General features: G+C 55.9%; 1 protein-coding gene across 1 annotated transcript; it reads left to right on the forward strand.

The window, feature by feature from the left end:
• The first annotated feature begins 151 nt into the window (after positions 1-151).
• On the forward strand, positions 152-9,761 carry CRTC2 (CREB regulated transcription coactivator 2). Its single transcript, XM_065903786.1, has 14 exons — positions 152-435; positions 3,136-3,237; positions 3,327-3,440; positions 4,029-4,093; positions 4,700-4,768; positions 4,939-5,042; positions 5,148-5,177; positions 5,354-5,418; positions 5,520-5,569; positions 5,681-5,925; positions 6,288-6,694; positions 8,000-8,269; positions 8,780-8,966; positions 9,107-9,761. The coding sequence occupies exons 1-14, from the start codon at positions 283-285 to the stop codon at positions 9,325-9,327; spliced, it is 2,082 nt and encodes a 693-aa protein (XP_065759858.1). The 5' UTR covers positions 152-282; the 3' UTR covers positions 9,328-9,761.
• The last annotated feature ends 26 nt before the right edge of the window (positions 9,762-9,787 follow it).

A 9,787-nucleotide genomic window follows, 5' to 3' on the forward strand; every position in this document is an offset into this window, starting at 1 on the left:
GAGGAGCAAAATCCCCGGGTCCCGGAGTCAACAGGGCTGCTGGGAAATGGTGTCCGTTTCCTCTCTCGTATTGCGTGACTGGGGCTGTTAAAGAGTCACGTAAACAAACTACAATTCCCGGCGGTCCCCGCGCGCAGCAGGTCAGGGCTAGGCTGGGGCCGGGTTCGCGGTGCTCGCTGAGGCGGCGGCGGCGGCGGCTACGGCTGGAAGAGCCGGGCCGGGGCCCGCGGCGGAGGCCGTGGCTTGTATTGGGAGGGTGGCGGGGAGGGACGGGGGAGGAAGATGGCGACGTCGGGAGCGAACGGGCCCGGTTCGGCCACGGCCTCAGCTTCCAATCCGCGTAAGTTTAGTGAGAAGATCGCGCTGCAGAAGCAGCGTCAGGCCGAGGAGACGGCGGCCTTCGAGGAGGTGATGATGGACATCGGCTCCACCCGGGTGAGGGGCCGCGCGGGGAAGCGGGAGCCGAGCAGAGCTGTCCCAGAGCGGGGAGCCGAGAGGCGGGGCGGGGGCGGGAGCCGTAGCGAAAGAGGCGGAACGCGGCAGGGGCAGCGGGCGCCGCCGTCTGGGAGGCTCGGGTGGAGGGTCCGGGGGCAGGAAGACGGATTTTGCGGGAGGAGGTAGAAAGTCCTGAGGGGTTGGAGGGTTTGAGAACGACTGGGAACGCAGAGTAAGTGTGGCAGGAATGGACACAGAGAGGAGATGGTCCCCGAAACCCTGCGGAGTTAGGAGGTGGGTGGTCCTTGTGCATCTCTGACTGAGTTTCCTTAGGGACTCCGCATCTTCGATATTGCGTTATGGGGCGAGGGGATGGCCTGCTTGCCCTAGTCTGGCTTCACTAAATTGGTGATCTCCTCTTATCTGGTCCCTCTGCCTTGTGCTACTCTCGGCACTTAGTATCTCCGGGAAAGGGCCCCATGAGTGGTTTGAACTGGGTATAGTGGGGCAGGAAGTCCCCTCCTGCGTCCCGTCCCTTTGCTTCCTTTTTCAAATACTTCTTGTGGTTTCCTGACGTGAATGAAGGTGAGGTCCATTGCTCACAGACTGGTGCTTGGTATTTTGCCCTGGACGTCTTGGAGGAGAGATAGGGCTTTGGATCTCGAAAGGGGGTAGGTAACCAGTAAGCGATAGGTTATGTGGAACCGATGCTTTGCTGAACTTTCTAGGGAGATGGCCGTTTGGGGGGTTAGTTATGGGGTGCCTAGGAGGGTCTTCTATGGGGAGGAAATATTCATTCCTACGCAGTTCCAGAAAGAAGGCATCCTGGCAGAATTGCTTCTGAAGCTACCTACCCCCACCCCTATGTCAGGGCGAGGTGGGGTGGGAGCTTGCCCAGCTGGTTTGCAGTCCTAATTTAGGGACACATTATTCTCAAAACAGCAGGTGAGGATATTGCAGTGATCCCTCCTGGCCGGGAGTTAGAAGGAATGTAAAGCGTGATGGATGGCCGAACATGAATACCACATTTCAAAGTTCTTTCTACTGGTCTGACTGCCTTTGATTGAATCTGTCTGTGACTGGGACTCTGGTTGTATTTGTCTGTGTGTCTCCCTGTTAGTCTTTTTTGTGCTTTTTTACTTTTTTGAGTCTCTAGAGACCATGTGTCCTAGTTTTGGGGAGTCAGAGAAAGTTAGATGGGGAAGTAAATGGTGTGTGTGTGTGCACATAATCTCCTCTAACTGCTACTAGAATCATGATCTAACTGTTGACTGCTCCCCTTTAGGAGATTCTGATCAAGGTGGGGCAGAGACAAGAAGGTGGGCAAGAGGCTGACCTCCAGCTGACAGCTTAAGGCCATGCCCTCTGGACTGTGACTCCAGTGGAGGAATGGTGGAATCTAGGGCTAGTATGTACAAACAAAAGCTCAAAAGCTGGGCCTTCCTTCTTTGTGGTGCTTCAGTCTGTCAAAAGGTCCCTTCAACTCACCTTACCCCAGTTGGGTAACTTCTCTTCTGCACATAAAAAACCTAGGGCATACATGGTCTGTGCCTGGAGACCTAAAACTAGAGATTAGAGACCTGGAGTTCAGCCTGTTATCTGACCAGCAGGGAGGTCTCATCTGAGGCAGACACGGCCTGTGGGACCTATACTACTGAGAAACTGGGGTTATCATATATATTAGTAGCGGTCTTAAAGTGGACCAAAGGTCAGCATGGTGCCCACTGAACTCGCTGGACTGATTTCTTAGGACAGGGAGTCCATTCTGATGTTGGAGTATGCACAACAGCATTAGCCATGGAAGCTCTTAGAATTTATCACTGATCAGCTGTCTTGGGTCTCCTTGTTTGGCTGGTGGCAGTAGCTGAGCCTCAGAAGTAGACGCTCACCTCTCACAGAGGGACATGAGATCTTTAGGAAGACTAAAACCGTGCCAGGCTGAGGGTTGTGGTGTCTTACACTAGTGCCAGACACATCTCCCCAAAGTGGGGTTGAGGCCAGGAGATTGCTCTGGGCCAGGCTGGCATAGACTACTGCTTCTCCCCACCACACACCCCCATTCTCCAGGCTCCCCTGCCAATTCAGGGGCTTTAGGACTAGGTAGAAGAATGCTTATTGGTTTCAGCTCTGTTTTTCCGGGTAGAAGAGCCATCATTTAATTGTTCTATTTTCGGAGGCTCTGTGTAGCCTTCCTGAGGCCGGGCAACAGCCTGTGCCTACCCTCCAGAGCAAGAAGGAAAGAGACTGGCAGTCATGGCTCTATGGCATCCACCTGTGACCCTTCCCTTGTCTTCCAATTAGTCCTGTACGCATCTGGAAGGGAAAGCAGAGTTGCCCAATAGTCACCCTGCCCCAGGAATTAACCCATGTGACTAGCCTGGGGGCTCTTGGCAGCCTCTCAGGAACTCTGTTTAGGCTGATGCCAACTGGGACAGGCCCTGAGTAGAGTGTTAGGGTCGCCCGGGCAGGGCGATGCCAGGCATGAGTGATAGCACGGATGGGGGCAGCCCGCCGAAGAGCTCGGGCAGATTGTTTGTACTGGGTCTCAGTGGATCTTCCCCCAGCAGTGGCTTTTCTTCTGGCAGGTCACTTGAAAGCATCAGCAATAGTAACGTGTCCTGGAGACGGGGATGGCAAACGTGGCTACAGGAGCAGTGCTTAGGACACCCCTGACATTCCCGTCTGTCCTCCATGTCTCAGTTACAGGCCCAAAAACTGCGACTGGCGTACACAAGGAGCTCCCACTATGGTGGCTCTCTGCCCAACGTGAACCAGATTGGCTGTGGCCTAGCCGAGTTCCAGGTGAGTGGACGCTGGCTTGTGGGGTGTCAGTGGTGGAGAGCCAGCTCTCAGGGGGCTTCCTCCGTTGACTCGCCTGTCTCTTTTGGCAGAGCCCCCTCCACTCCCCTCTGGATTCATCTCGGAGCACTCGACACCACGGGCTGGTGGAACGGGTGCAGCGAGACCCCCGGAGAATGGTGTCCCCGCTTCGCCGCTACCCCCGCCACATATCCTTCACTGAGGGGCTGTGCAGTTTGGCGGGCGGTGGGTGGGGCTCCTCGGGAGCTCATGGTGGGCAAAGTGGCTTGAGGTGCTATCCAGTCCCATCTTGCGGCAGCTTCTTTACCCAGTCTCCCTGGAAAGTGCCGTTTGGCCCTTTTGTCAGCACTGGCTCCTGTGGCAGGGAGCTGTCCCTCCTGTGGTGGTGCCCGCCATCTCTGGCTGGCGCTGACTTCTTTACTTCAGCTTGCTCTTTGCTGCTAGATGCGCGGCTCCCTGACAACTCATGCTACGGGGGTTTTGCTTCCCTCCTGCTCACATTTCTGTTTGTGGCTTTCAATTCAGAGACCGTTGCAACAACCTGTCTCCCCCAAAGGCTGCTTAGACATTCATCTATTTTTTCTGACTCCATTAGGCCTGATTCCCTTTTTTCTCTTCCATTCTTTGCCCTTATTTTTGCCCACATAGAGGAGGAGGGACAAAAAAGGTGTTTGTTTCTTAAAACAACTCATCTGTTGCCTCCATTATTTTTCTCTTATCTGGTCTCTCTTCCACCCATCCCCTTCTCACTTTTTCCCTTAACTGGTGCTCTTCACATTGACAGCTCTCCCTATAGCCCTGCCTATTTATCTCCTCCCCCGGAGTCCAGCTGGCGGAGGTCAGTGTCCAGGGCAGGCAGGATCTCCTGCCCACTCTCTGACTTGTCTCTGGCTGGAGTTGGAGTTGGGTCTGGGCCTGCTCGGCCAGGCTTTCAGCCGTACCTCCTCCCACAATGGCAGGGCTGGGAGGGGTGGGGGTAGGTGGAGTAATGGGTCAGAGTCCAGTCTTGGCCATGTTGACACGGGTGGCCAAGCCTCCCTGTCCAGCCAGAGCAGGACCAATGGTAGCTGGGGTGTGTGTGTCTGTGTGTGTGTGAGGGGGAGGGGAGATGGGCAGGGTGGCAGGTGAAAGTGGCTGCCTCCCATCAAGAGTGGGTGCACTCAGATTCTGAACCCCTCCCCTGTCCATCTTATCCCTAATAGTCATACCCAGCCCAGCACATTGCTGGGCTCTAAGATTCCTATTCAGCTTGTCCTGGCAGATAGAAATTGAGGATTTCCAGATCTTAGGTTGTTTATGGAGAGGGTTCACGGATCACAGGTATCAGAAGCATCAGAAAGAAAGAGGCATGATCCTGGGTGCCCAGCCCTCTTGGCTGCCCCCCAGTACCTGTCTTCTGGTCCTTATGAGCCTTCCTCCTCATGACTTTGTTTTTCCATCCCAGGACAATGCCCTGGGGCAATTTCCCTGCAGAGAAGGGGCAGTTGTTTCGACTACCATCTGCACTTAACAGGTGATGGCCCTTGCCTTCTTTAGGCCACATGTCTCCTTATCTGTAGTTTCTGGGGCCGTGTTCCCTCACCCCACCCTGTCCCAGCCCAGCTAGTGTTTTCCCCGACTGAGCAGGGCGTGAGGAGCAGAAAGACTGTCATGGGTGCCAACTCATCTCTGTTCCCCTCACAGGACAAGCTCCGACTCTGCCCTTCACACAAGCGTGATGAACCCCAGCCCTCAGGACACTTATCCAGGCCCTGCACCCCCCAGCGTCCTGCCGAGCCGCCGTGGAGGTAAGCAGCCATGTCCCAGGGTAAGGTCAAGCCACGAAACATTTGTTTGAGGCAGGTGGGCACTACAGCCCACTCCACCACACACAGCCACTCCATCCTTTGCAGGTTGTCTGGATGGCGACATGGACTCCAAAGGTATGTGTTCCTCGCCGCATTCGGTATGTGGGGGTACTGAATGCCAGAGAATTTCTGGGCTGGTGTTGGGGGCTTTGTTCAGAGCCAGGGAGGGGTCCCCCTCCTGCCTGCATCTGACTCCTGTCCTGCCTTACTGCCTTTTCCAACCCTCTCATCACCAGTCTTTCTCTTTAAAGTCCCTGCTATTGAGGAGAACTTGCTAGATGATAAACACTTGTTGAAACCATGGGACGCTAAGAAGGTAGGCGTGGCTCACTGTCCCTCTTCTTTCCATGGAGCAGGTCTTCAGGGTTCTCCACTGAGCTCTGTCCTCATCTGCCACCTTCTTCCCTCTCTCCTCAGCTGTCCTCGTCCTCCTCCCGACCTCGATCCTGTGAAGTCCCTGGAATTAAGTAAGTACTCTCTGAGGTCAGCTGAGGCGGGGAGGGCAGTAAAGGGAACGGTGCGGTGCTGGGCTCTGCTGACCACTGCCCCCATTTACATATTGTCTTCGCCTTTCCCAGCATCTTCCCGTCTCCTGACCAGCCTGCCACTGTGCCTGTCCTCCCACCTGCCATGAACACGGGAGGCTCCCTACCTGATCTCACCAACCTGCACTTTCCCCCGCCGCTGCCCACCCCCCTGGACCCAGAGGAGACAGCCTATCCCAGCCTGAGTGGGGGCAGCAGTACCTCCAATCTGACCCACACCATGACCCACCTGGGCATCAGCGGGGGCCTGGCCCTGGGCCCGGGCTATGATGCGCCAGGTGAGTGGCTGTCCTGGCTGTGTGTCCCTGGGGTGCTATCCAGCTGGAGGGACAAAGGGGTGGGAAGCTCAAGCACCTAGGATTTTCCTGTGACTACCCACACCCCACCCTTCATCTGTCTCCCCCCAGTTTCCCTCACTGCAGTTGTCTGCCAGTGAGAACTGGTAAGTGTGGCTTTTCCTCAAAAGAAGATGGAGAGCAACCCCCAAGTGGGCAATGCCAGTTTGATCGTCAGGGACAGAGTAGGGAGGACATTGTGTTGCCACTTTCATAGTCTGGTCACTGCTACCCATTCCGAGCAGAAAGGGGCCCAGTTCCCATCAGTAATGTTGGCATTTCTGGTTTTTTGTCTGTGCCTACAGGACTTCATTCACCTCTCAGCCACCCATCCTTGCAGTCCTCCCTAAGCAATCCCAACCTCCAGGCTTCCCTGAGCAGTCCTCAGCCCCAGCTCCAGGGCTCCCACAGTCACCCCTCACTGCCTGCCTCCTCCTTGGCCCGCCACGCACTGCCCACCACCTCCCTGGGTCACCCCTCGCTCAGTGCCCCGGCCCTCTCCTCCTCCTCTTCCTCCTCTTCGGCTTCATCTCCGGTGCTGGGGGCCCCCCCTTACCCGGCTTCTGCCCCTGGGGCCTCCCCCCGCCACCGCCGTGTGCCCCTCAGTCCCCTGAGTTTGCCCGCGGGCCCAGCCGACGCCAGAAGGTCCCAACAGCAACTGCCCAAACAGTTTTCGCCAACAATGTCACCCACCTTGTCTTCCATCACTCAGGTATGCGTGGCTGCCTTCCCTACATGTCTGTCTTCCCCTCCTTTCTTCTTCTGCCAAGTTCTCTCCCTCCCACCCTGCTTTCTTCCAATACCTCTTCTTCACTCCTGGTGTTATCCATCCCCATCCATTCCTCTGTCCTCTACCAGCCCCACTTGGATCCATCTTGTTTCTTCTTAGCTTTAAGAATGCAAACCCTGGGGTTAAGCTCTCTAACTTCAAATCCTGGCCCCACCTCTTAGCAGCAGTCTCCTTAGGTGTTTATTTAACTCCTGTGAGCCTCAGCATCCTCATCTGTAAAGCCAGGCCAGCAATGGAAGAATCAAAGGCAATCACATATGGGAAGTACTCGGCACCATGCCCAGCCCAGGTGCACACTCAACAAATGATAGCTTGTCCTTTCCCTTCTCTCTCTCTCTGGCTCCTGTCCTTCTTTTCTTGTCTGTCTCTTTTCTCCTGCCTCCATCCTGCCCCACTCCCTCTCCCGTCTCCCCACCTTCTTTCTTAGATTCCATGGAGTTAGAGACTGTCAGGTGATGGATCCCAGTCCCTTCATTTTACAGACGACGATGCTGGGGCCCAGAGGGAAAGTGACTTTCCCAAGTTTACGCAGCATGTGAGGGAAGAGTTGGGACCAGAACCCAAAATTCTTGGTTTAGGGCTTCTTCCTCGATGTTAATATTCTTAGCTCTTCCCTCCTTCCCTCCCCCTTTCCCCTTTTCTGTTCCCTCTGCTCCTCTTCTCCTTTCACCATAATGCTCTTCTTTCCCTCTCCTCTGTCCTAGTTTCCCTTCCTCCTTTGTTGTTCTTCCCTGGAATGTGTGTTCTGTGTTCCATCTTTACGCAGGCCCCCTTTTCTGTAGGAAAGGCTAAGGCCAGGCTAGCAAGGGCTCTGCCCTCCTAGAACTTGGAGTGAGCCTAACTTCCTTCCTTTCACCCTCCTTGTTCTCGCAGTCCCTCTGGCCTATGTGGGGCTTTAGAACAGTTGTCAAGGTCACTGTTGTGTGATCAGTAGCTTGTGAGGTGTCTCACAAGTAGTTGATTACTAATAGTAGTTAGAGTACCCAGGTTTAAGAATCGTTGACTCCTGGAGTGGATTCAGAATTATTCTTGTGTTAACCTCATTCAGTCATTTGCCTTCCAAGATGCTTTTCTGAGAGTAGTTGCACCGCAGTGATGCCCAATGGAACGCTTTTGATTTTGTGTTGAGGATGTCTGCAACCAAGGAGGGTGAGAAGCCCTGACAGAGCTCCTCTTAAGGGGCACACTGAGGGGTAAGCTGCTCCCTTTCTGCTTGCCTCTCTTCAGGGCGTCCCCCTGGATACCAGTAAGCTGCCCACTGACCAGCGGCTGCCTCCGTACCCGTACAGCCCCCCAAGTTTGGTTCTGCCCACCCAGCAACACACCCCAAAGCCTCTGCAGCAGCCAGGGCTGTCCTCTCAGGCCTGCTCAGTGCAGCCCTCAGGGGCTCAGCCCCCAGGCAGGCAGCTGCCGTATGGGACACTGTATCCACCCAGCCCCAGTGGGCATGGGCAACAGTCTTACCACCGGTCGATGAGTGACTTCAGCCTGGGGAACGTGAGTACCTGGGTCCCTAGCTCAGAAGCAGGGGAGGGGATGGAGGTGGGTCAGAAGAGCCTGAGTGGTGTTGAGGGGGGCACTCTGAATTGGAGCATCTAGGTGGGGGAGAGCCTGCTTTCTTCTCCCTAGGTAACACAGTACCATCAACTTGGGGTTCCTCTCTCCCTGCATTTGACCCCCACTCCTGCCCCTTTGCCCCAGCTCCCTCCACACAGCTTGCTCTGATGCTGCTGCTCTGACCCACTGTCTTCCTGGCACGTGCGTGCTCTGTCCCAGGAGGTACGGGGCCCTCACCTCCTCTGGGCCCCGCGTTCTCGTCCGTCACTGTGCTTGTTGCCATTCCCTCTATCTCTGCTTTTGTTCCCGCCGTGTGGGAGGTGAGGTGGGGTAGAGAGAGGTGTATGAAGATTACTGGGCAAGGGGGGTGTGTGAGCAGTGCTCAGCAAAGCCAGGCAGCAACACCCTGCCCTGAAGCCCGCTTACTCCAGGCTGTGTGTGTGTCCACAGCTGGAACAGTTCAACATGGAGAACCCATCGACCAGCCTGGCGCTGGATCCCCCTGGCTTTTCTGAAGGGCCTGGCTTCTTAGGGGGTGAGGGACCAGTGAGTGGCCCCCAGGACCCTCACGCCCTCAACCACCAGAACGTAACCCACTGTTCCCGCCACGGCTCAGGGCCTAATATCATCCTCACAGGTGAGAGGTGTGGATGGTGCCTGAGGATGGAAGGAGGGTGGGATACCTTGGGTGGCGCAGCAGGAGACTGGGTGTGGGGGGGCGGTCTTGGAAAAGTTCATGAGGCATGGGGGCCTCACTCATCTCTTCCGTCCACACAGGAGATGCCTCCCCAGGCTTCTCCAAGGAGATTGCAGCGGCCCTGGCCGGAGTGCCGGGCTTCGAGGTGTCAGCAGCTGGGCTGGGGCTGGGGCTGGGGCTGGAGGAGGAGCTGCGCATGGAGCCACTGGGCCTGGAGGGACTCAGCATGCTGAGCGACCCCTGCGCCCTGCTGCCTGACCCGGCTGTGGAGGACTCGTTCCGCAGTGACCGGCTGCAGTGAGGCCACCTCATCGCCATCCCTCTTCTCAGCCCTGTCCCTCATCACTGCCCCTTTCCTCCCTTCCCCCTGGCCAGTAGAGATGCCACTCTCTGCCCCCAGATCCTCTTTCTGACATGAACGAAGGATCCCAAGAATGAGAAAAGGCAAGGGGTTTTTTCCAGGTGGCCCCTGAATTCTGCACAAGGTGGGGGGCCTGGGGGAGCTCAAGGGAGGGCCTAAAGCACTTGTAACTTTGAACCGTCTGTCTGGAGGTCAGAGCCTGTTGGAAAGTGGGGGGTAGAAGGGAACCCCGGAGGCAGGGCTTGTCCGGATGCCTAGGGGTGGGCAGTGCCAGCCCCTCCTCACCACTCTTCCCCTTGCAATGGAGGAGAGAGCCAGAGTGGATATTATTTTTTATTAAATATATTATATGTTAATAAAAAAATCCTATTAAAGCCTTGGTGTGGTTGGCTCCTCTTTG

This window comes from Muntiacus reevesi, chromosome 1 (assembly GCF_963930625.1).
Source record: "Muntiacus reevesi chromosome 1, mMunRee1.1, whole genome shotgun sequence".
NCBI lineage: Eukaryota > Metazoa > Chordata > Mammalia > Artiodactyla > Cervidae > Muntiacus > Muntiacus reevesi.

Excerpts from the sequence above, each read along its gene's own strand:
- CRTC2 (XM_065903786.1), top strand. The coding sequence starts at position 283 with ATGGCGACGTCGGGAGCGAACGGGCCCGGTTCGGCCACGGCCTCAGCT. Across the intron at positions 4,769-4,938 it reads CTACCATCTGCACTTAACAG|GACAAGCTCCGACTCTGCCC; the intron begins GTGATGGCCCTT and ends TTCCCCTCACAG. Across the intron at positions 8,967-9,106 it reads GCCTAATATCATCCTCACAG|GAGATGCCTCCCCAGGCTTC; the intron begins GTGAGAGGTGTG and ends CCGTCCACACAG.